This window comes from Bombus fervidus, chromosome 18 (assembly GCF_041682495.2).
Source record: "Bombus fervidus isolate BK054 chromosome 18, iyBomFerv1, whole genome shotgun sequence".
Taxonomy (NCBI): domain Eukaryota; kingdom Metazoa; phylum Arthropoda; class Insecta; order Hymenoptera; family Apidae; genus Bombus; species Bombus fervidus.
This window is the reverse complement of record NC_091534.1, coordinates 6,762,575-6,788,901: the sequence shown is the minus strand read 5'-3', so window position 1 is coordinate 6,788,901 and position 26,327 is coordinate 6,762,575. Positions and strand designations below refer to the sequence as shown.

At 38.0% G+C, this 26,327-nt stretch overlaps 2 protein-coding genes across 10 annotated transcripts in view; one reads left to right on the top strand and one right to left on the bottom strand.

Moving 5' to 3' along the window:
* Window positions 1-26,327, bottom strand: part of Nrx-1 (neurexin 1) — a 661,903-nt gene that overhangs the window by 392,575 nt on the left and 243,001 nt on the right. For 7 of the 9 annotated variants that reach the window (XM_072020892.1, XM_072020888.1, XM_072020889.1 and 4 more), the window contains exon 4: window positions 7,145-7,204. The exons of 1 other annotated variant lie outside the window; for it this stretch is intronic. In XM_072020892.1, the coding sequence (XP_071876993.1) occupies window positions 7,145-7,204 (60 nt within the window). The remainder of the gene's footprint in view (window positions 1-7,144; window positions 7,205-26,327) is intronic. One more of the 9 variants, XM_072020891.1, reaches the window with a different exon arrangement.
* LOC139996515 (uncharacterized) lies at window positions 11,657-14,483 on the top strand. Its single transcript, XM_072020875.1, has 5 exons — window positions 11,657-11,671; window positions 12,373-12,452; window positions 12,691-12,911; window positions 13,001-13,189; window positions 13,248-14,483. The coding sequence occupies exons 2-5, from the start codon at window positions 12,419-12,421 to the stop codon at window positions 13,449-13,451; spliced, it is 648 nt and encodes a 215-aa protein (XP_071876976.1). The 5' UTR covers window positions 11,657-11,671; window positions 12,373-12,418; the 3' UTR covers window positions 13,452-14,483.

The window sequence follows — 26,327 nt, the reverse complement described above, 5'->3', positions numbered from 1 at the left end:
GGTGATTAGAATGAAGATTGTCCCGAGCTCACGACATACGGACAGCGTATCTGCTATTTTTCAGAAGTTAGAATTTTCCACACGTTGTTGTAAAGTGTTGTAAAGTTTGCTCGGACCACGTGGACAACTTGATCGGCATTTTAAGCGCGCGGCGAATCCCTTCGACAGCAAACCACGTGTCAGAAACTTCAGACACCAGTTGAGAACACGACGATAGACCACGGGACGATGCTGCGCACCTTCGACCGGATGCGCACGTGGCGCACATTTTGTGAAACGACCACGACATTTCGACAGGATACACATGGATTGCCACCTCATAGAAGACGTTGACAAAGACACGTGCCTAGACTGACGTTTGGGACATAAGCACCAGGCGCTTAGAGAATAAGACACCTGAAAATAAACATTCAACAGGATCACGATCATAATGAAACTTCTTAATCAAATCTCCACCTTCAGCGCTGACGTCGTCCGAGGTTTGTGACTCCACCGAACAGTTAGAATTTAACCGATCAGCCGGTTCAAAGGTCGCAACACACAGCTGTAGCTTGGCCCATTTGCGTGAAACAGCCTGTGCAGCATTTTCGTTTTTCCCTTATTTTCCTGCTTCTGCCTAGGGTTCGCCGTTTCCGCCAGACTGGGTTTTTTCTTTTTTATTTTGCTCTCGATTCGTCGCGGATCGCGTGCCTGGCCAGCATAATTTTACGCGTTCGCTTGAAGCGATGAATCTCTGATTTTCCCTCTGTTTTTGTTGCTTCCCGTTTGTTCTTTGCTCGGAGGGTAAAATGGAAATGAAGCGAAGGCGTCCGATGTTTGCAAAGGACGAGACACTTGGTCGTGTTTTCCTTTTGTCGGTAAATTTAACGCCTTTTATGCACGTTTCATTGTATTTAGATTTAAGGTGCACGGTTTGTTCTTCGATTTGAGAGTAAAATGGGAGGAAACGGGGATGAAAAGCGACCGATGCTTGAGATGGACGATACATCTTTTTTTTTCAGCTTTTACGTCACAGTGAATTTAGTTTGTTTTGTGCGCATGAGTAGGTCCGGAGTCAGGCGACTATGAATGGTATTTTAAATAGGTGCTTGGTGCTCGTCGAGTAATCGATAAATCTCTTTAAAAGCGTACTCGAAGACTGAAATACTGCGTTAAAAAACGAGGCCGCGCTTTACTTTGGAAAGTCGAAGCTCCATTCATCATTTATTTCGCGATATGAAAACCCGTCGTTAGATTAAAATTTTTAAACTTCGTTCCGCGAGTTCTTCCAACTTCGTGCTTCTGCTTTGCTCGAACGTTTCTCACAGACGCGCCAAGTATTTCTGCAAATCATTCGACCAATTTATCGTTAGGCTAATCTCGTTCGTTCAGTTTCAGACGTTTAATAGGACCAACAGCTATTCTCTTGATTATTCGAATATTGTATGGTTACCATACGTTTCACATGAAAATTACGAAGGGAAAAGTCGTGGCGCAACAGCAGGAGTAGTGTTTCTGACGCAAAAGTAGGTTTCGTTTTCGAAAAAGAAAGAAACGAGTTTGGAAATCCAACAGGGAGCCGTGTTTTAGCTGGAAGCTTCGACGTATGAAATTCCTGTTTCTTTTGTATTGTTAAACATGGACAATGCGTTTCCTCTCACTGCTGTTATCTTACTTCCGCGATATCGGTCTGTACGATTACTTTCCATTACGATTACCATTACTTTCTTTTATTTTGTATTTTATTGGAATAGTTTTATAAATAAAGATGAGATCGTTGCTTCTTGAGAATCTTTCGATTAATGTAACGAGTGTTGAAAATTTTAACGAAGTTGAAGCGTGCACAGCTGCGCTCTTCCAACTAATTTATTATGCGCAGCTTGTAACGAGTTACGTGCATTTTTTTAAACCTTCGGAAGCTGAAACGATGTTAGCTTTTAATTCTTCAACGCTATTACTATCCTCGAGGCACACTTTGGATTTGATAATACAAACACGAGAAACGGAAGTTTCATAGCTCAAAGTTTGCAGTAAGTACGCGTCATTTTTTTTTTCGAAGACGAAGATTTGAATGAAAAAATATTATTCTCTTTTTGTTCGACTTATTTTTGCACGAACAATCAACAGCTGGTCTGTTGTACTACGATTTTCGGGACACCCTGTATCTGTACGTAGGCACACAGACGTACCTCCGTAACATCTGACCTCAAATATACAGATATACATACATATATGTAAATTTTATAGAATTCAAATTACCCGCCAACCGACATTTTTACTTTTGCTTTGTTTTACTGGCAGCTATTTTACAGAAAACTTGGGAAATCGATTGTCGATTTTTCAGCTAAAATTTGTAGCAGATTTGTTATTGTAGTATAGTGGACAAATAGCCTAAGAAATATCGGGTGAAGCATAAACAATATTGCGGGAAGGCCCAAGTGCCGTTAGGCCAAAAAGGGCCTGGCAGTTTTATCGGGTGGTCGTCACCTGAAGAGTCGAGTCTGAGTTGAGAGTCAAGTTGAGATAGTCGTGAGTTGAGAGTCGAGTGAGTAGTCGTGAGTTGAGAGTCGAGTTGAGTAGTCGCGAGTGGAGAGTCGAGTTGAGATAGTCGTGAGTAGAGAGTTGAATTGAGATAGTCGTAAGTTGAGAGTCGAGTGAGTAGTCGTGAGTGGAGAATCGAGTTGAGTAGTTGCGAGTGAAGAGTTGATTGGAGTAGTCGTAAGTCGAGAGTCGAGTAAAGTAGTCGTGAGTGGAGAGTTGAGTGAAGTAGTCGTGAGTTGAGAGTCAAGTTGAGATAGTCGTGAGTTGAGAGTTGAGTGAGTAGTCGTGAGTGGAGAGTCGAGTTGAGTAGTTGCGAGTGGAGAGTTGAGTGAAGTATTCGTGAGTTGAGAGTCAAGTTGAGATAGTCGTGAGTTGAGAGTTGAGTGAGTAGTCGTGAGTGAAGAGTCGAGTTGAGTAGTTGCGAGTAGAGAGTTGAGAGAAGTATTCGTGAGTTGAGAGTCAAGTTGAGATAGTCGTGAGTTGAGAGTCGAGTGAGTAGTCGTGAGTTGAGAGTCGAGTTATGAGGAGTCGAGAGTTGAGTTGCCGAGTTGTTGAGTTGTAAATTATTAGTTGTGAGTTGTGAATTAACCATTTAGTTGTCTTAGTTATAGCACATTAATGTATTTAGTTCACATTAAATAACCATCGTTTCCTGTTTAATCCATTGTAAATAGATCTATCATTGGAAACCCTAATTTCTAGTATTTCCAAATAAATCAAAAAATCCTATATTATTAACTGTTATTAAACATAATTTCATTTACTCCCAAAATAAACTCAGTTTCCCAGAATCGATCGTCTTATTTGCCCCAAGGATTTACGTTATTACATATAAAAAGGAAGAACAATTGAACGTAAATGGAACACTACATAATATCGAAGAATAAAAAGTAATAATGAAACCTACACGCTTATTCATATCCGACGCGTATAAGAAACTTCATCGAATCGTACACGATCATTTTACAGTTTCCTATGCAAGCTACATGATTTTTCTCGCAACACCAAAAGCCACAAACTCGTGAGAATGGCAAGTTTCGACATCATCCGTCTCACAATTATCAAAGACGCGCAGACGCCGCGAAGAAATAACTTGCTCTACATATTTGCATCTTCACCGTGCCGTTTTAATTACAACTAATTATAACTTGCTTGTTTCTTGTTATATCTAAATACATATAATTATTATTTTTTATTACAATTATTCATACATTATATTATTTTATTTTTTATTAATTATTTATACATTATATACATTGTAAATACATTCACAGCCTGTTTGTTGCATTATGAAACGTTTGCCAATAATTTGACCGATCTTTCGTATCTTCCCCGCGTCAACGTACGTTTTCACAAAACGTTGGTTCGGCAAAGTAGCAACGACAGACCCAAGAACGATCGGAGAAGAGGAAGCAGATCAAAGGCCACGTAAAAACGACGTTTTTACAGATCGTGCACGAATGTGTAACGGGCTTTTAAGACGGACAGCGAATAAATTACACGAGCTAATTACCATATGGAAGAGAAAGTTGGCGGGCATTGTACGTTTTTGCACAATGCGTCTTCATTGGAAACAAATCTAGACACAAAAGGGATGAATTACGGCCGGTCAGGATTGTCGCGCGGCTTTTCAATTTCCAGCTTGAATTCCGTCCCATGCATCGAGCTGGCTCGGCCTTTGTACTTTAAATTGTCCTGCTATCCGCTGCGTTCGCGGCTGAATATTAAATGAACCTTTTCGAATCGCGCGTCATTTGCATCTCTAATAACGCGTTAATTTTCAAAAACCTTCGACCAGGAAAACGTGACCACCGCTCCACGCCGATACGTTTCAATCCAAAAGTGGCGAAGCATTCGAACGCTTCGTTCCCCTTACGATCACTTTGACGATGTTCCGCTCTTCCTTGTTCATCTCTGCAGTCCATTCCCAAAGAGAATTTTCGTTACTTTGTTACACGCGATCGGTTCCATTCGGATCTGACGAGCCTCTGCTGGTCGAAGGTGGACGAGATTCATCGTATTTGCTGTGGAATATGGCGGAAGAGCAGCGAAAAATTGAGCAAACTATGATAACTCAGCTGGTATCAACTAAAGTGTATATCGAGGGCAATCTGCATTCTATGGGGAAGAACAATTAATCAGACGAGCGAGCTGCGATTTATCTTACTCTACGCTTTGCCTCATGGAGCAACTAAGATTAGAAAGGATGCAAGCAATTTACCGATTAATCTCTCCGTCGGCGTTACTTTAAATTTCTCGCATTATTTATCGACTTTAGTTTCACCCTTAAATCATTGTCCACAATGCAGCTTGTAACAGCGACTAACCAACGTAATTGCAACATTGTAGCAAGCCGTTATGTATTGCTCGGAGAAATTGGGCAAACCCTTGTTATCCTTCCAGACGTAAAATTTACTGCAGCGTATATATACATTTTTCTTTTTCTTTATTTTCTTTCGAGTAATGTACTGCCGTTATTACCACGATGTTCCGCCGCTTTTGTATATTTCTCGAAGCTGTAGTTCATTAAAAGCTGCAATATCCACGAGGTATTTTCAGATTGAAATTTCCCCGATACGAGGGATGTTGTTTTAATAACAAGCGTCGTTGCTATATTTACCAAGTATGTAAATATGAAACCAGAATTTTTGTATAGAAAATACACGTTTATTGTATGAAAATGATTAAAAATATTTTATTCGAAGTATTGCCCATCGCTAGCTATACATTTTTCTCACCTGTCTGGCGATTGGTGGATGCCACGCCAAAAAAACTGTCGCTCTTTCGATGCAAACCAGTCATCGAGTCATTTTCGTACATTTTCGTAAGAAGCGAAGTGCTGGTCAGAAAGTGCGTGTCCCATCGATGCAAGTAAATAGTAATCGGACGGAGCCAAGTCTGGTGAGTAAGCCGCGTGCGAAAGTATTTCCCAATTGAACGCTTCGATCGTTTCCTTGACCGGTTTTGCTGCATGTGATGGTGCATTATCACGAAGCAAAATTACTTTGCGTTGCCTTTTTTGATATTCTGGTCGTTTTTCACGCAAAGCTTGATTCAAATCGATCATTTGTTGTCGGCAGCGCTCGGTATCAACGGTTTCGCCAGGTTTTAACAGCTCATAATAGATCATACCCTTCTGATCCCACCAAACACAGAGCATTGTCTTCCGTCCATAGCGATTTGGTCTTGTAGTCGATGTCGGTGGTTCGCCTGGAGCTACCCATGATCTTTTACGCTTAGGATTCTCAAAATATATCCACTTTTCATCGCCAGTCACAATTCGGTGGAGGAATGACTTTCTTTCGTATCTGGCGAGCAGAATTTCGCAAGTGGTTTTTCGGTTTTCCTGCTGTCCTTCATTCGGTTCATGTGGAACCCATTTTCCCACCTTCTGCATCTTTCCCATGGCTTTCAAACGTACGGAGACGGCTTCTCGTGTCACGTTTAATCGATCAGCGAGTTGTTATTGCGTTTGAGCGTCATCCTCATCCAACGATGCTTGCAATTCTCTGTCTTGAAACTTTTTCGGTGGTCTTCCACGTTCTTCGTTCCTCGCGTCAAAATTGCCACTTCTGAATTTTTTAAACCACTCATAGCACTGTGATTTACCAAGAGCATGCCCACCGTAAGCTTCGACAAGCATTCGATGCGATTCTGCAGCAGTTTTCTTCAAATGGTAACAGAAAATCAATGCTGTCCGCAAATCGTAGTTTCCAGGCACAAAATTCGACATGTTCAACGCCGTAAATCGTTTGATTCTACATTCTTCGTGAACCAATTTTAGATTAATCGTATGTCAATAATTGCAGGATGAATGGACTAATTCTTGTGTCTACACTAATTGCAATAATCGAACAGATTAATCAAAATCTTTGACAAACGTTCTAACAACCCAAAGTACATTCCTGACACGATTAATTACGTTTGGATATTAGCATCCTTTGCGGTAACTCGTGGCAACCAATTCTGATCATCAGATTATCGCGGATGAAACGGCCGAATTCCCTCTACATGCAACGTATCGTGAAACGACGATAATGTTTCCTTGGTTCAGGTAGAAATACTTTCTACGTTCGTATCTGTCAATTAAAAATTTGTCACGCTATTTTTCCTCGGAAGCTGCATTAACATTACAAGGTACCTCTAATTGCATTTAATCCTGACATTAATGGACAACATATTCGTTAACATAATTAGCTGCTTCGCGATCACACGATCGATATACACAACGATCATCCACGGAGATTCTGCGGTTTTAAATTCGCTCGCAACGAATGTCCAATTCATAGGCAGCCGAGCAAATGCTATAACCGACAGATTCTTCTAAAGATGGCACGCGTTCACGAAATTGGCCATTTCACATGCAACGATCTGTTGGAAAGTTGATAGAGGAAAATGCGGCTGTTTCATCGTGTCATGAAAATGCTTTATTTCGTCGTATTATGACGCAACTGCTAACAGGGAAATAAAGAAATAGCACGGACGATGGTTCGGGTGTACGAGACATGGAGCGGAATGCATTAACCAGAGCTACTACGATCTACTGATCAATACTAGCGATACGTCTACCTACTCCGGACTACATTATCGTGGTCCCTTTAGCTTAGTAATTAGCGTGACTCACTGTATTCCCACGCCCAGTAATCACCAGCACCCGCCGTAGGCAGCACCGTGCTCCATGCTTCTATGTGTAAACAGAAAGAAGGAGAGAAAGAAAGTAAAAAACTGAACCATGCTTGGTGGATATGTGAATGAACGAAATTACCGGAACACCATTCCGGCTGAATTCAAACGAATTTTATTCGATGCGAGTTGTCGAATGAGGCGAATGATAACTACGAGAAAAAAAACGGTGGAAGGTTCAGATCGCACGGCAAGTGATTTTAATTAACAAATAGGCTGTTCTTAAAACGAGATAGAAATTATCAGACAGATTTTCTCATTTTTAATTGTTTCAGTTTCAATTTTAATTTACTCGCCTTGTGATTCTGTTTCGCTAGCTCTCGTTGGATATCGATGTCATAGGGTGGAAAATTTTGAATTAGTATTCATCGATATGTATTTAGTATTTGCAACAGTTTGCTAAAAAGTTAAAATCAAAGACTGAAGTTTCTTATGAATTTTGTTCATATCGTTAGAGTTGTAATTTTGTTAAATGGAAGCTGCGATCGATAACACGAATACCACTCGATATCATAAGGCAACAGGTTGATGTAATTTAATGTATGTTAATTAGCACTCTTTTATCCATTTGCTTGTTGACAAATGAAATTAGCTTCGAAAGGCGATGAGATTGTTAAAAGGCAATATAAGACACACTGGTACAAGGAATTCGATCTGAGAGTGCTCTCAGACGATCAATATATATCGATGTCTCTTCAAATAAAAGGCAACGCTGCACTGTCAATATTTATCGACGAATTGTATTTTCGTAGAGAACCTTAAATATCGTCTGATGGCACTCAACAAATTTCGTCATCGTCCAAGAGATAAGGATTTTATTAAATGAATTATTGGGAACATTGATAGCTTGTATCCTGATATATTTCTGATAACACGATTACAATATGCTTGTCAAGTCAAACGTTACGTTTCAAGAACGAGAAACAACAACTGTATTCTTAAACAAACCACCATAGTAACACTTTTAATCTTCTTTGTATTCCAGCAACGATCTCGTATTACGTCTCGTAAAACGAGACGAGTCTTTTTTTTCGATACGTCACGCGAAATAAAAGTAGGAAGTTGTTTCCACGTCGTTTTTATTCGCCTAAACAATAAACGATGTCCATTGTCAACGAATGAATATCATACATTTTCAATGCCAATGCAGTTTCAAAATGTTTCCAACAAAAAACCTTCTGTGTATTAATATTTCCACAGTCAAAGAAGAAATAACCAAGTTCAGAAACAGATATAATATAATTAAGAACCACCAGAATCCAATTACTTGACACGATGGATCAGATCCGTCAGATTCAATTAGAATCAAACATACTATAAACTTTTATGATCCAAGTTACAGTACCACGTCAAAGAAATTTACTTGAAATTCTGTATGAAAATTGATTGTAAATAATCTACTAAATAAAAAAAAAAAATTAATATTTCCAAATATTTCTATGGAAAAAAAGTCTCTGTAATTTCAAATACTTCGGTGGGCCATTGTGGGATCTGGCGAAGTTCGTGTACGTTCGATGCGAAGGAACTGCAACCGCAGAGCGCAGTTTCTGTCGTATCTCTGCGCGACGCAAAAAAATGTCTCGAGTATAAATTGCAAGCGACTCGCGCGATACATAAAACATATCCATTGGGAATATCGGGATAGACACAGTGTCCGATACACAATCGAAGATACATTTGCCGCTGCTTCTTTCTCGCCGAGTTATCGCGTTTTCGCGCCTCGTAAAAACCATAATCCGTTTCCTGGCTCGTACACGATCCTCCGGCTTCGGAATCGACCGATACGCCAACCTCCGTCGGTTTCCCTCCTCTCGGCCATCGAAATTCCACAAAAAAGTTCGCCCCTTCGATCGCCGCAACGCTGTAACCCGATACGCGGAGATTTGGAACGCGTGTCGCGCGTAAATTATCGCGGTGGATGATCGAGGACTAACAGAAACCATCGAACCGATCCTCGACAAGTTGTTTTTTTTTCTCTCAGAATTTTAGCCGGTTAATCGGTAACGCGTTGCTGTTTAAACGGCTCGTCGCGCAATTTCTGTACACAATCGTGAGTCCGCACGCGATTCGTTTGAACAATTAATTTTGTGTCTGATCGAAATCGCGTGCAAATTCTGGTTTCCATTGTGTGATAATACGACGATGCTGCAATTGATTAGATCATTGAATAAGTTCAGTCGTGTCACCATCATTCATTTTTAATGAAGCATAACAAGCATCAAAGTAATTAACATCTCTAATCAACTATCGCTGCTTCTTAGTTGTTCGTTTACTGTTCTTCTCGCGGTTTATCCCATAGATCGTTTTTGACGTTTTGACAATTTCCACTGCAATTTTTTGTGATTGCCCCAACCTAACCCGTAATCACTTAGTTGCCTAATATACAAGTTGTATAATATAGAAATCTTTGTGGAATCTTAGTTGTAATGTAATGTTGTATAATATACAAATCATTGTAGAATCTCAGTTGTAATGTAATGTTGTATAATGTACAAATCTTTGTGGAATCTTAGTTGTGTATAATGTACAAATCTTTGTGGAATCTTTGTTGTAATGTAATGTTGTATAATGTACATATCTTTGTGGAATCTTAGTTGTAATGTAATGTTGTATAATGTACAAATCTTTGTGGAATTTTAGTTGTAATGTAAAGTTGTATAATGTACAAATCTTTGTGGAATCTTAGTTGTGTATAATGTACAAATCTTTGTGGAATCTTTGTTGTAATGTAATGTTGTATAATATACAAATCATTGTGGAATCTCAGTTGTAATGTAATGTTGTATAATGTACAAATCTTTGTGGAATCTTAGTTGTGTATAATGTACAAATCTTTGTGGAATCTTTGTTGTAATGTAATGTTGTATAATATACAAATCTTTGTGGAATCTTAGTTGTGTATAATGTACAAATCTTTGTGGAATCTTTGTTGTAATGTAATGTTGTATAATATACAAATCATTGTGGAATCTTAGTTGTGTATAATGTACAAATCTTTGTGGAATCTTTGTTGTGTATAATGTACAAATCTTTGTGGAATCTTTGTTGTAATGTAAAGTTGTATAATGTACATATCTTTGTGGAATCTTAGTTGTAATGTAAAGTTGTCACAATCACTTAATTGCCAACCCAATAAAACAACGAAGATCAAATTTCTCGACGTACAACGATATTTTATCTTCCGATACTGGAAATTCCTTGTTAATTGTTAAAAACATTGTTTGCGTGTAAAAGTCGACATTACAGCTTCAACTGTATTGCTATTCAATGCAATATTCTCCTGCAGCGGTGCGATCTCGTGACGTGTGTTCACTAAAGTTAAGCTTAAAAGTAAAATCAATTATCTTTGATTCCCTTTGGAATTGCGGATACAAGTAATCTTCGTATCGAGGGTAACAGTAAAATTCAACGAAACGCTACTTATCGTCCTTTTTTCCAATTTGCCCATAAAATGAAAAAGGAGGACACGTCCATCGAAATGTTCGCCACAATTTACAAAATAATCGCGCGAAAGAACGACGGCCATTAACGATGGAAAATTAGCCCGAGAGAGGAAATAGCCGATGAAGAGAAAGAGAGACAACTAAGATTCCACAAAGCTTTGTATTTTATACAATTTGTATATTGGCTTGGCCAATAGATCGTGTCTTGTCAATTGAAACATATCGCAGTTTGTTCGCCTTCGTAATTCGATTACGTCGTTGGGTCAGAGCATGTAACCGCGCAGGAAACAGTAATCGGTTGATATTTAAACAATGATATGTTACCAGGCTGGTAAAGTCTGACAATGAAACGTGACTATTTTAGCTGAATTAATCGAATGTTTAGAGCTGGGAATTACAACCACATGGCGATCGGATTGGCGAACCATCGCTAAACACCACAATTAACTAAGTGATCTATTGAAAATCAGTATGATTAACCTTCCGGATATACGCGATACGTATTCGTATTGTTATACGTACAGGCGCATTGTTTGTTGAATTTGACGTGATTTGGTTGAAACGTACCGTGTTTTCTTTAACCAGTTAGCTGTTTTTCACGAAGAAATATTCTGCGCTACGACGAGCTCTGTCAGTGATCGAGTTAAAAAATAAAACAGTCGTTCCATTGCAATTTAATTGTATACTGTACATTGCAATTTAATTCTATATTAATATAATTAGAAAACTCGAAGGCAGTGCAACAGAATTTGCGAAAAGACAGGATGTTGAAGAAGCCAGGATCGCGGACATTTAAAAGCAAAGACAGGATATGGAAAATTATGAAATGATTTTGATCGGCACAATTACATTTCTGCCGTCAGAAATTGAACTAATCGCGACATCTCTCTATTAGTATCAACTAATAACGATATAACAATAAAAAAATTGGACTAGAAAGGACCACGTGATTTTGTTTATTCCTATAGTGTTTATGTTCTTCGTTCGTCTCGTCTTTCTCTGTCAGGCAGCCGATCGGTGTACACGTAAGTATTAACCACGTAAGTATTAACCTAACTTCTTCAGTGTTAAGTATATTTCTATACAGTGTGTTCCGCGAAATCTCGCCACTTGATGTATCTTTGTTGTTTCAAAAAATACGCGACAATGTTTGGAATAGAAATTGCACGCTCTAACGTGTTTCTATCGATTTAGCAATATATTTTAACTGAAATTTGTGGCGTTTAACGTATTAAGGCAAAGGAAAGGCGGTGTTCTTGTGTTTACCTTGTCGTCTTACGTTCGTCTTTCACGCGTCGAGCGTGAAAAAATTCAAATTAAAATACCTAACAAACTGATAGCTTTTTCCACGAGAATAGTTGAATACCATTTTGCAAAGAACATCAATAGGAATCGATCAACGGATTTAAAAATCATACGATACCATTGAAGAAAAGAAACAAAAGTGACTTTTGTATCTTCTTTACGGTCCACCCGTTAAGAAACCGCTACCACGTGCTATAGGATATTTTGTATTCTTTTAAATCCCATAACTTTCCTTCCAAACATTTTCCAATATTCTTCGAATTAACGAAGATATTTCGGCTGAACAAAATTCACGAGACACGTCGTATACCCGCGCCTGTACTACATTTTGTGGAGAAAATATATTTAAATTATTTAATTGCTTAATTAAAATTACTTAATTGTTCACATTCGCCACCTACAGAAAACAAATTCTTTTTAGGAACTTCCGATATATAATTGTAGAAATCACGCTAATATCGAGTGGAATGGAGAAATCAAACGCGGGGATGTCGACGCACTGTAAGTGTGTTATTAATATTCTACCATTGAAAAATTTCAACAATAAATTTAGATGGAAATACGAATGAAAGGTATCGAGTTGTGGAGTAACAGGTTTCCAAAATCGGTGATCTTTCTGAAATATTTACACGAAGCACCAAAAATAGATATTTCTTCTTATTTTCATCCTATTTTTTTTTTTTCTTTTTTATTGTAACTAGTTGTAAATTTTAATCCGAATTTTGTATTTTTCTCTCAGCTACAACACGTTCAAAACGAACTATACAATGTGAATTGCAAAGACTCAGCGATCATAATGAAATAAAAGATATGCTGACAAATAAACTATCGGAAATGAACACGTTGCACGAGACAATTATCGAAGAACAGAATTATTTGGTTGAAGAGAACAAGCAATTGAACCAAGAGCTCAGTAAGTTGAAAGAGGAGTATGTTAAAGCGATTGTCATCAAGGACAAGGTGAATCACATAAACGCGTTGATTTTACGGTGAATCTGTGGCGGGAAAAATTTGTATCGACACTAAAACTCGAAAAATCACGTTGACAGGAAATCAACGGATTGAAGAGAGAAATAGGCAAACACTGCAAGAGATTGGAGCACGGTATCGATGAGGTTGAATCGACAGTTATGAAAAGCGGAGAAATAGAAATTCAAAACAGAGAGATTCTACAAAGGGATGAAGAATTGAATAAACAGCTTTGTGAATTTCAGGAAAGATTGGCCACAAAAGACAAGGTATGTTACGTAGAGAATCGACTCTTACGATGGGATCGCTAATTCGTACATTTTGTAGATAATCAAAATGAAAGCTAAGATGATCCAAATGAAAAAAAGGGACGTATATCTCCTTAAAGAAAAAACTGAACAATTGTTACAAATATATGAGAAGAGCATGAGAGAAAAATTGAGGAATATAAGTAACATGTGTACAGAAATTTGCAATCAGTCACCATCTACCACTCAGAACAAGAAAGAGGAAGCGGAATCCTCGGTTTAATATTTTATTTCTATCACAATATTTAATAATCGAAGAACAGAATATTCGATATGAGCGTGAAGTATATGTGGTTAGAATGTATAACAGAATTCGATGATAATAGCAGAGTCGATAATTGCAGTTCTCGTTAATACACGTCCAATGATTTATGTGCGTGAACTGTACAATTATCTGCCATTCGCTTTTATTAGGTTAGTTTATTATTTCGGGAACATACACACTCTCCGTTGATATAATTGTTACGATATTTTAGATCTTTCCTTACTCTTTCAACAATTTGTTAGAAAATTGTTATCGAATATTGAAATAATGTCTTCCCGCGCCTCAGTCCTCTTTTTCGTATCGAATGATTTTGTATCCGCGGTTTTAATTATTTTAGATAACAGAGCATATGTGTGAGCTCTTAGACTTGTGATTTTAGCTAAGACGTAATTAGACTATAGGACTATTAATTAGGATTTTAGCGTGACGAAGATAATGTAGCTAAATAAATGTGAAAAGTGTATAAATCGTTAGCTACGAATAGCGTAGACAAAGACGTTGGTGAAATTATTTCGTATGACATATTTCTGAGCTACGACATAATTCCTATTCTATATTTAACTTCACTTCGTATCGCATTAAAACTGAAATTGAAATTGCGGAATAACGTTTCCGCACCGTCCAAATTTCGCCCCACACTCGCCAAACGTTCTTCAGAATTTATTCGCAGCTAAATCAATTTTTCAATCTGAAAATATTCCTACGACTACCTTACAGTTAATTATAATAATACTTATTATTATTATTAAGTGAAGTTTTTCGAGAAGGAAAATGTTCCTAAGTTCATCTTTTCAATTTCATTTACAAAATATATTGTTCCTTTTTCAGGCGCCTGAAATATGTTTTATTATAGAACTATGTACACCATTCAAATATTGCAAAGCATCTATAGGAAAATCGTATTTTTGAAATATGACTAGGAATATTAAGAAATAACGTAGTTATTGTTATCGGTGCTACAGTTGTGACGAAAGAAAGCAATACAAAGGACTCTGGAAAAGAATGTCCTTTGTTTATGCTGTCGCTTAACCGGCGGCATTTTTCTTTTAAATTCCAATTGCCGTTTACAGGCTGCAGCACTTTTATTAAATAAAAAGATCGATCGAGAGACGAAATTAGACAGTGGGAGGAAATTTGGATTTCTTGGCGTATTTTCAAGGGAAATGACTCTGAAAATTAATGCACCTCAAACGTACAAATTATAATAAATTACTTACTGCATTACAATTCTTCCAAATTAAATGGAATGTTCGCATAATACCAGTTATGTAAATATGAAACTGGAATTTTTGTATAGAAAATACACGTTTATTGTATGAAAATGATTAAAAATATTTTATTCGAAGTATTGCCCATCACTAGCTATACATTTTTCTCACCTGTCTGGCAATTGGTGAATGCCACGCCAAAAAAACTGTCGCTCTTTCGATGCAAACCAGTCATCGAGTCATTTTCGTACATTTTCGTAAGAAGCGAAGTGCTGGTCAGAAAGTGCGTGTCCCATCGATGCAAATAAATAGTAATCGGACGGAGCCAAGTCTGGTGAGTAAGCCGCGTGCGAAAGTATTTCCCAATTGAACGCTTCGATCGTTTCCTTGACCGGTTTTGCTGCATGTGATGGTGCATTATCACGAAGCAAAATTACTTTGCGTTGCCTTTTTTGATATTCTGGTCGTTTTTCACGCAAAGCTTGATTCAAATCGATCGTTTGTTGTCGGTAGCGCTCGGTATCAACGGTTTCGCCAGGTTTTAACAGCTCATAATAGATCATACCCTTCTGATCCCACCAAACACAGAGCATTGTCTTCCGTCCATAGCGATTTGGTCTTGTAATCGATGTCGGTGGTTCGCCTGGAGCTACCCATGATCTTTCACGCTTAGGATTCTCAAAATATATCCAATTTTCATCGCCAGTCGCAATTCGGTGGAGAAATGACTTTCTTTCGTATCTGGCGAGCAGAATTTCGCAAGTGGTTTTTCGGTTTTCCTGCTGTCCTTCATTCGGTTCATGTGGAACCCATTTTCCCACCTTCTGCATCTTTCCCATGGCTTTCAAACGTACGGAGACGGCTTCTCGTGTCACGTTTAATCGATCAGCGAGTTGTTGTTGCGTTTGAGCGTCATCCTCATCCAACGATGCTTGCAATTCTCTGTCTTGAAACTTTTTCGGTGGTCTTCCACGTTCTTCGTTCCTCGCGTCAAAATTGCCACTTCTGAATTTTTTAAACCACTGAAAGCACTGTGATTTACCAAGAGCATGCCCACTGTAAGCTTCGACAAGCATTCGATGCGATTCTGCGGCAGTTTTCTTCAAATGGTAACAGAAAATCAATGTTGTCCGCAAATCGTAATTTCCAGGCACAAAATTCGACATGTTCAACGCTATTACAAACTATGCTGTTGTATGAAACTTGTATTGTTCTGAGTGGAAAATGTTTGTGAGATGTTAACAAAGACTTTTGGCATCAATGACGCAGTTTAGTGATAACTACATTATCAGCTGGGGCCATCTATATTTCGGTTTCATACTTACAGACCTGATAAACGCGGACAGCAGGTAATTTTCCAATTTACTGTCAACGCTACCGTCCTGTTTAACACTGCGCTCTACTTAGTCTCTTTTGTTTGCTATAGGAAACTCAAATGGTCTCGTAAACGGCTTTAAACATATTCTAGCGTTTTATAAAACGGATTTTATCAGCGCAGAAACTGTTTTAAATATAATTGGCCGTTTTATCCCGCCCAACGATTGTATCACTTCACTTTCGTTTTTTAACCTGCGTCCGTTCCTCTTCCCTATATCGGCAAACGTGAATCGTCCAAGATAAATTCATTAAACGACTGACAGAACTTGTCGGAAGTTGTAGAATAGATAGGAAGCGTGGTGTGGTATTTGTACGTGGTGTTCGCGAACGCAGAAGTGGGTCAACAATGAACGCTCTTAAGGGGGAAATACCAGCTCCGCAATTTAGCGATCTCGATGTTCGCGTTTCTCATTTACCAGAATCCCCTAATTCGTCTATCTCATTTAACTATTTCATTATGCTGACAAATGTTTTGTTAATTCGTCGCATAACGCGTATTTCGCCTGCTTCGCGCAACCCACGTCGCCCTCCGCAAGATAAACAGCCAACTGTTCGTTATTACCGGCTCTTTCTCTCTCTTATTGCACAAGGGAAAAAGATTATATCCGACATCTGGTACCGGCGCAAAGTATACGTTTCAACGTTCAATTTAAATGTATACTCGTCCTGCAGAGTGCAACAAGCTAAGTTTTATTAATTAAAGTAGAAGAATACACTTCGAGCTATGGCAGTAGAAAACTTTCACGTTCGCGTTTGTACGCAAAAAAGGTTTGAAGAGTTCGTTTCCGCTTTAGCGTTGTGCTGATAAAATTTGTAGGTTCTGAGGATATGGGAATTGCAGGATATTGGGAATTTCATGAAAAGAAACTAATGAAAGAGCAGTTATAATTGCGTTGATGATTGTAGATTAGCGTTACAATTTTATTGATAATTATTGTTATTTATTTAATGTTGATGGTTTGATTTATAATTATTGACTGTTTAAGTAGCTTTACGATTCCTGCGGAATATATGCACGTGAGGAATATTTTATAATCCAGATTTATCTCACGCTTTGGCGGTATAGTGATCGTCAGACTGACGCATTGAAATGAACAATTGAAATGTGCAGAAACGTATAAAAATATGTGAAATATGCAACGTGAAGTATTTATAATAGTTGCGGGATGAGAGGAACGTTTTGTCAGATCTTTAGTTTACAAAAGTTTAAATTCCCATAGATTAAATAAATTTCCTCGGTTGGTTCTACGCTTCAGAATTTAATTAGACACATTGTTACAATATAATTAGAAAAAGCGAAGAAATATATCCAGCGATTGTCACAATCCTCGACTAGCCGATTGACAAAAATTTGCCTCGCCAAATTGCCCGATTTCTTAAACTGCATAGTCTGATAATTGGGAGAAAAATTCGCAATCAGAAACAGAATCGACCAGTTCCATAAAGGTAGCTTTTATCGCGATCACACTTTTACTGAAAAATAACAAAAACTGAAACAATATGGAGCAAATGAAAACGAAGATATTTGTCAGGATGCTGGAGAAAATATTTTCCAGCGGTTGCTTTACAGAATTTCAGTTTTTCTAATTTCTCCTCGGCGTTTCTTCGGCGGAATCTTAAAAAATATTTTCAGCATTCGCTTCGCGCTATTTCCAAGCCACCAAGCGTACTGTAAAATCGAAAATAACAGCAAAAATAAAATAATCGTTGTTTCGACGACTGCGTTGGTTGCAGCGTCAAACAGCAGACCCGTGAAACATTGAACAGTTGCATTGAGAGTTAAAATCAGAAGCAGATCGATCGATTATGATTATGGTCGTCGATGGGCTTAAGATAATCCGCATTGAATCGTTCAACGAATATGGAAATGTACGTATCGCTGTATGTAGGTCGGTAATCAACAGTCTTGAGGAAGGGGTAAGCCACCCCCGTGGAACGAAGGGGTTGCAGGTGGTAACGAAGCCGATGCTCGCACTCGTCGTTCACCTTATTCGCCGTTTATCGCCGGCATCACGCTCCTACCATTTCCATTCCACTTCACAAGACAATCGATCAACACCGAGATTCATTGGCTGACGCGTTCGTACAATTGCGGAATGACGAGAGGAAATTGTGAAAATAGAGCTGCGACAAGATTTTCCCAGCGAAATGAAAATCTTCAAGGGAAGATTTCCGTTTTTCCAGGGAATATCAACGGGCAGGAATTTTGTTTGCGTGGTGAGACAGTGGTTGATAGTTTTGTTTCTTAGTTTTGTTTCTTGTTTCAATTATTCGCAATTGAAAGCACGCAATGTGAGAAAAGCAGGTGCGTAGAGCGAAAAGGGTGTGAGAATTGTGGAAACAGAACGACGAGATAAATTGCAGATGCAGAGGAGACGGGGACGTGTTATTGGGTTGGCAACTAAACGATTGCGAGTTTTGTCAATACGAGCTAATGGCAAAAACCGCAATCACTTAGTTGCCATTATATGTCTGTATATCGTTATTGTTATATTGTTACGTGATGTTCTTCCTTTTTGTCTTTCTTTTACAAACGTGTCGTTTACGACAATTCATCTTTATATTTACAAACGTGAAGACTAAGCTGTCGAATGTTGTGTTTTTTATCTGAAGAGATCAAAGTGTAACTCGATAAAATAACGTGAAAGAGGAAACGTTGTGCATTTATTATTTCCTTGTAAAACTTTCAAAGAAACTTTACACAGCACACACATTACACAGCATAAAATTTGCACAAGTTTATCGAAGAATTGGAAGACTAAGAACTTGAAGAATAAATATCGATGTTGCACCGCTGAATGTACAGCTTCTCAACTGCAACATAGAAGAAATATGAAGGGAAGAAGACTGTCGTAGCACGACAACCGAAATTACCTTTTTTTAAATTGTCGTCCTTAAATAAATTCAACTAAACTAGAACTAGAACTGAAAAGAGGAATCATTACGAATTAAGGAAGGAAGGTGAAAGAATAAGGTAGCATGAGAGAAGAAGGTTTTCGATTAATAAGACGAACGATGTTCCTATATTTTCTTCAAAGATCATTAATATCATAAAAGACATGTTACAATTTTTGCCAAGAGGAAAACGTCAAGAACATCATAGGCAAATCCTCTTGCCTAATCTGAAAGTGACAGAATTTTCTATAAAATACTTGCGAATGAGAAAATCGTTTGTGTCTGAAGATATATTGGGTTGGTATTGACAAAACTCACAATCACTTAGTTGCCAAGCCAATAGACGAACGAAAGTACGTGGACGAATTAAAATAGAAATGGAAAATTCGTATTATAAATATCAAATTGGACATTAGGTTCGACGAATAATTACTGTAATAATTACTATACTATTTTTGTGATCTAATAATCGGTAGACTACATCAGCGAAACATCAGGATTACACGAGGATTATAAAGTTAGAAAATTATCAAAAGCGATCCTGAATTATTCGCAGTTGTATTGGGTTGGCAACTAAGTGGTTGCGGATTTTGTCATTGGCTGGTATTGACAAAACCCGCAATCACTTAGTTGCCAAGCCAATAGACGAACGAAAGTACGTGGACGAATTAAAATAGAAATGGAAAATTCGTATTATAAATATCAAATTGGACATTAGGTTCGACGAATAATTACTATACTATTTTTGTGACTTAATAATCGGTAGACTACATCAGCGAAACATCAGGATTACACGAGGATTATAAAGTTAGAAAATTATCAAAAGCGATCCTGAATTATTCGCAGCTGTATTGGATTGGCAACTAAGTGGTTGCGGATTTTGTCATTGGCTGGTATTGACAAAACCCGCAATCACTTAGTTGCCAAGCCAATAGACGAACGAAAGTACGTGGACGAATTAAAATAGAAATGGAAAATTCGTATTATAAATATCAAATTGGACATTAGGTTCGACGAATAATTACTATAATAATTACTATACTATTTTTGTGACTTAATAATCGGTAGACTACATCGGCGAAACATCAGGATTACACAAGGATTATAAAGTTAGAAAATTATTAAAAGCGATCCTGAATTATTCGCAGTTGTATTGGGTTGGCAACTAAGTGGTTGCGGATTTTGTCATTGGCTGGTATTGACAAACTCCGCAATCACTTAGTTGCCACACGGAACTCTTAGTTCGCATAATTTGTACTTTCTTTATCTTGGAATTAAGAAGAAAGTTGATGAAGGCGTATTTTCAAAGTCATCGCGTTGCAACCTGCGCTGCGCTTTATTCGGCGACATTTTGCGATTTATTAAACAGCTTCACAGTCTCTTCTCTCGAGAATTTCTTGTCTTTCTCGGCAATGAATCGTTCGAAGCGCCTTTGGCAGCGTTTTCTGAAGTTTCACGGGAATTTATAATAAACAATCGAGCAGTTCTCCGTTAAAAAGAGCCGTAAGACAGAACGACCAGTCGAGACAACTTTGATTCAACTTTTTTAGTGTCGTTTTGAATTGATAATTACGATGGCTGTGAAGAAAATTTCTTCTTTCCGCGTGTACGAAAATTAATCGTTTTCCATAACTGGAAAACACCTGAAGAAAATGTATCTTCCTTTGCTATCGTTTACGAAAACTCTACAAATTCAACACGTGACAAGCAACAGTTGAAAAATATTTATTCCAAGTACATTAAGCGCATCAGTTAATTTAACAGAAAACAACTGTTTAATATGTAGCGTTTCTTCTCGATTATAACATCGTTAATCGATCAGAGCAACGTAATTACAAGAAAAATGAAGATTGTCAGGATTGGTGGTGGAATTTTCCAACGCTTCCCTCAACAGCTTTTTCCTTCGACTCGATTGTCTTTTCTGGCGAGAGGCACGGTCGTTCTGCGCGATATAATGTAATTTCCACGGTTTAACGACCACGTTCAAGTCCTGTGGCAGACTTTTGCGGGAAGAAAGAGAAACGGACGATGAAATAGCGACGGACCGCGATGGAAACGGCCAGAGAAAAACGAACTAGAGGATTTATTAGGGTCGGAATAATCAGTCCTCTTTCAGATCTGTTGCAAACACCGCAGAAAGGGCGACGCTTTTCCTGCTTGAAGGGATCGCAGAGCAGAAGCGCGATAAATGGAATCCGACCACTGTGTCATGAAATTTCGCCAACCATCGGTCGTGAAATTTATTCGACGAGGAAACTTTGGCAGCAATGATCGCTTGTTTCTCCGATGTTTCGTGTAATTTTCGTAAACCCTGTTATTTGGTAAAAGAACAAGGCTTGTTTCCTTTGGACATAAAAGGATCATCGTCCAACGTTCTGGTATTTCACCGAACGATGTCGCCCATGAAGAAACAGCGAGTACAAAGTTCAAGCTTCCTTTCTGTCACATTCAATCAAAGTTCGACGAGTATTTAACGAAGTATTTAAATACGAAACATTACACGTTTCATTGTGTATTGAGTTAAATCGAAGGAGTTTCAAGAACTTCAATACGTTGGAACGTCAGTTGACAGTGCTAGTCCTTTCATCTGCATTTTCGTTCATTAGGTTACTGTGTTCTTTGATATTATATCGGGAAAGATACGATAATGTGTTCCATTGGGTTAATTGCATTGCATATTATAGTTTCTTTCTTTAGTGGAAATTGAGTGGTAAATTAGCCAGCGAGGTTAATTTTCATCCTAACTTGCTGATAATCTTCTTACACAAAATGCAGCAACAGCTGCTTGTTAACATCGTTATTCGTTGGTATTAAATTACGATGAAATTGTGAATCAGAGAATTGCAAGAAAAAAGAACAATGCGCAAACCAATAACACCAGAGTACCAGTTTTAGGAGAATTAAAACATTGATAAACGTAACTGTGAGCAACATCCAAATGCTTGGATAATTACGTGCTTATGCAACGTAATCACGTTGAATCGATGTTGGCTGGAATTATCCATTGAGACGGTATTAATAATAACGAAGAATTGCACTTCGGTAACGTATAACGTTGTAATTGTTAAACAACTAACTCGTATCGCGCGCATTAACAAGTTACAGTGGAATAAAAATGTCTAGTACATTGGATGTTTAATAAATATTTCCAATTACACGGTCTTCAAAGTTCAGCGATCACATAGTACACGACGATACAACGCACGGAATGTTAAACGCGCGATCATGTTTAACGCATGCCGCGCTTTTCGTTAACGGCGTTCGTACGTTGAATTTTAATAATAGAATTTTTCATCAGCGCCGAGCGTATGATTTATTATAAAACTACGACGTCCGGTATCGGGGAAATATTTCGCGTTTCGCACGAACCAGCGGAGCAGCAACATCGCGCATACAATCCAATTAATTGCGATACTGACACGACCTCTTTTCGCGATCAGCCTTTTACACCGCTACACTTTCCGCGCTGTTAATCCGTTAATGCCGTGCCAGCTCGAGTTCCCCTAAAACGATATCGATCACCACGTCGTGTACTCGTAACGCGCGCATCTCTGCTAAAGCGGTCGAATTTTAATTATTTGCTCGGTGCATATGAAACATCGTCGTCCGAAAGCAAAACTTGACACGCTGCGTTCATTCAAATACTATTTTAATCAAATTTTATTCAATTTTTTTTCGCTTTTTTTGTATCTTCTAATTTCTTGTATAATTAATTAGTTTCCCAGGTATTTCGCATTTGGTCGCACGGATCCGCGTGATATACAGCCGCAGGCCGAATATCGCCTTGTTCGTAGGAAAAAATGTGGAACAAAAGTTGTTGATTATCGGGTTTGTTCATGGGAAAATCGAGTTTGAAAATCGATCAAGTATACTTGAAGCTAATTCCGCACTGGATGGGATTAAATAATCGATAGCAGGCCGTTCTGCGTGTGGAAATAAGCGTTTAAGAGGAAAATATATTCGAAAATTTATCATACGCATGTACTAGTAGTAGAATTCTTAATTAAACAAATTCAAAGTCTATTTTCTTGAAAATTAACACTAGAACTATCGATAGTCAACGCGACGATATTTCTACCAAAATTAGTAAAAGTGACTGTTCTTTAAAAAATACGTAATAATAGAATATTTTGATACTTATTGCTTTATTATTTTCTTACGGAAGCAATTCCATGTTGTGTGGTTCATTTTTGCTATTTTTAATCCATCTGGGATCATCATCCCTAAACGAGGGTTGGCACATTTATAAAATTGTAGAACCAGTCGTTCTGATTGCTGTGGTATTTCTAGCGTCAGCATCTAGCGATCCAGCGATCGATCTGGAATTTTCCTGATAACTGATATCGTCATATCGAATGATACGCGGTGAAAATTTGAAAACGCGTGGCAAGTTGTAGAAAACGAGGAAGCTGGTTAATTGGGGTTCGATAAGCAGAGTGCAGGACTCCTGTACACTTTGACAAGTACCAGTCATTTTCACTGCTATTGGTACAAGTAGCCTCGATACAAAATTATTTTCAGTTTGATACATAAAAAATAAAATAAAATTCATTATACTATTCTTTTAGTTATCGTTGAGAAAGTCATTACATCATTGCGGAAAAAATATAACACGAAGTAGGAATTTGAAAATAAAATTGTAAAAGCAATCGATTTGACTGGTGTGGTAGTTCTAGTGTTAAACACTATTATTCCTACGTTGTATCATATTTATTATATTATGAAGTCATTGGACTAGCCATAATCAAAATGAGACTTGCAGTGTGTGCGAATATTCGGTACGATGATCCGGTCTCGAAGTTGGAGATCCAATTATTTATCGCAGCGCTATTTCGCTTGGTATTCCAACGATTGATCGTTCCTTTCTGCTTTCTGTTTCAGATATCCTCCATCGCCAGCTTCTGCAGGGTGAGTAGCTACTCGTCTGCCGATTTATTGGATATTGATTCATTCGCGCTTTCTCTTAAGTACGGAGAGCAATGTCCTGCTCTTATTCGTTTCCTTCCCTTTTCTCTTTTCTTTTCTTTTTTCTTAATTTGTGTGCTGACTGTGTGCGAAGGTTAGCGAACCGCGCTAAATTTATGACATAGATGAAGAAGTTGCTATTATATGAATACGTGGCCATATAGAAGGTCGATCGCTATAGAAATTATGATGTTGTGTAGGTTACATTATGTTAGTCATAAATTAAATTTACATACATCTAATCGATAATTAGCCAAGTTTAAGTATACTTGATCAATTTCCAAAGTCGAAAATGAGAAAATAGTATTCTGTATTGTTTTCTTGTTTTTTCGTACGAAATCTGGCCGTGGCCACCTTTACGTGTTATTAGACTGAATTTTTAATTATGTATAAATAACGTTGTTTAACGAATACGATCAATCGACAACGCGATGCAACAGAAATTAAACGATATACATCCTTGTGTCAGTCGGAATTCTGCGGCATTTGTCTCTGCAACAATTAACGCTACGTGTCACGGTTTAAGTAAGCTTTCATCGGAGAATAATGGTACATAGTTTGCATGTAATGAAATATTGACAGAAAGTCAGTTTCGTTTCGCTGCTAATCGTGGAACCGCGTTGGCAATAATTTCGTTGTACGCGATATCCCCAGTGAACTCTGACTTTTGCCTCGCACGCTATTAACCGCATGAAGCGTAGGATGTTTCATTCATTGTGCAACGATAAAATAACACGAGCGTCCTATCGTACGGCGATAAAATTCACGGTATACGTCTTAGAGAGAACTTCGAGGGAAGATAGGGAACGCGATTTCGAAAGATCGTAAATGTGTTTTGCGAGGAGACTTTGCAACAGTTTAATCCAACAAATTGTTTCTCCTTTTTTTATTTTGTTAGAAACTACGCGAGTATTCGTGCTTTGTCGATTTAGTTGGTCGAAAGTATAACCAGGCAAGAAAGAATCCTTCAAGTTTGTAAAACAGAAAATTGAATCAGAATTAAATGTGAAACGAAACGTATGCATCGATTCATTTTTAGAATTTCAAAGTTGAACTCCATATCATTTAATCCATTCTTTCCGATTCCTTGGAATAATTGATACGTATTTGCTACAAATTTAGAAGAAAGTATTAGCCAAGTCAATACAAAGGAAGTAAAAAGACACGTTGCGCTTTGTGCAGAAGACCATACAGAGATAGGAAACTTGATGCTAATCGAAGCATAGTAAAAATTAGACAACTTTAAACTTTAAACCTCTGTCCGCTACTTTATGTAATAGACAGCAACAATATCTGTGTCTATCAACAAATTCTGTTCTATGGATTGGCAACTAAGTGACTGCGGATTTGTCAATACCACCTAATGGCAAAATCCGCACTCACTTAGTTGCCAACACAATATTCCAGGTACTTGATATACTTTTGCGAATTGCGTACAATTATCTGGAAAATCGTGGTACAAGCGATCGGCTGTTGATTCTACGTGCAGAGATAGGTCGAAGAGGAAGAACGACGTTTTTTCGTTCGAGGCTTCGTTTTCGAGAAGAACGAGCTTGAAGATCCGTCAGGTGCTCGTATGCTAATCGCAAGTTTCCAGCTGCCCGACTGCGTTTCCTCCTCGTGTTCGTATTTCTGAACATGGACAACATCATAATTTGCTTCCTATCGTTGCTGTTATCCTGTTTCCTTATGTCCTCTTATTGGCAACTAAGTGATTGCTGGTTTTGTCATTAGGTGGTACTGACAAATCCGCGATCACTTAGTTGCCAAGCCAATACAAAGCAAGCAAGAAGACACGTTGCGCTTTGTGCAGAAGACCACAGAGATAGGAAACTTGATGCTAATCGAAGCATAGTAAAAATTAGACAACTTTAAACTTTAAACTTCTGTCCGCTACTTTATGTAATAGACAGCAACAATATCTGTTTCTATCAACAAATTCTGTTCTATGGGTTGGCAACTAAGTGATTGCGGGGTTCGTCATTAGGTTAGCCAGTTAGTAGTTAGTCGTTGAAAACGACCAAGACACAGGGTCCTTTCTTTGAATATCAATATATTGATAATTTTGTTAGAAAATACAGCTTAAGACGTATAATCCTTATACCATTACACGAGATTATTTTATTTTTTGTCTCTTCTTTTTTTACTAAGATTAAATCTACCACAGGCTTCTTTATGAGATTGAGAATTTATCAGAAATAGCGTGTACCTTGGCACACAATACACGAGGAGATTATTCTTTTCTTTATCAAAATTAAATTCATCGTGGGTCTTTTTATTGAATTAAAAATTTATCAGAAACAACGTGTGTACACCTTAACGCATTTCGCGGTAGAAATACTTTGCAGATTATCAGTTAATCGTTGGTCACGTAATACATAGTGTGTCC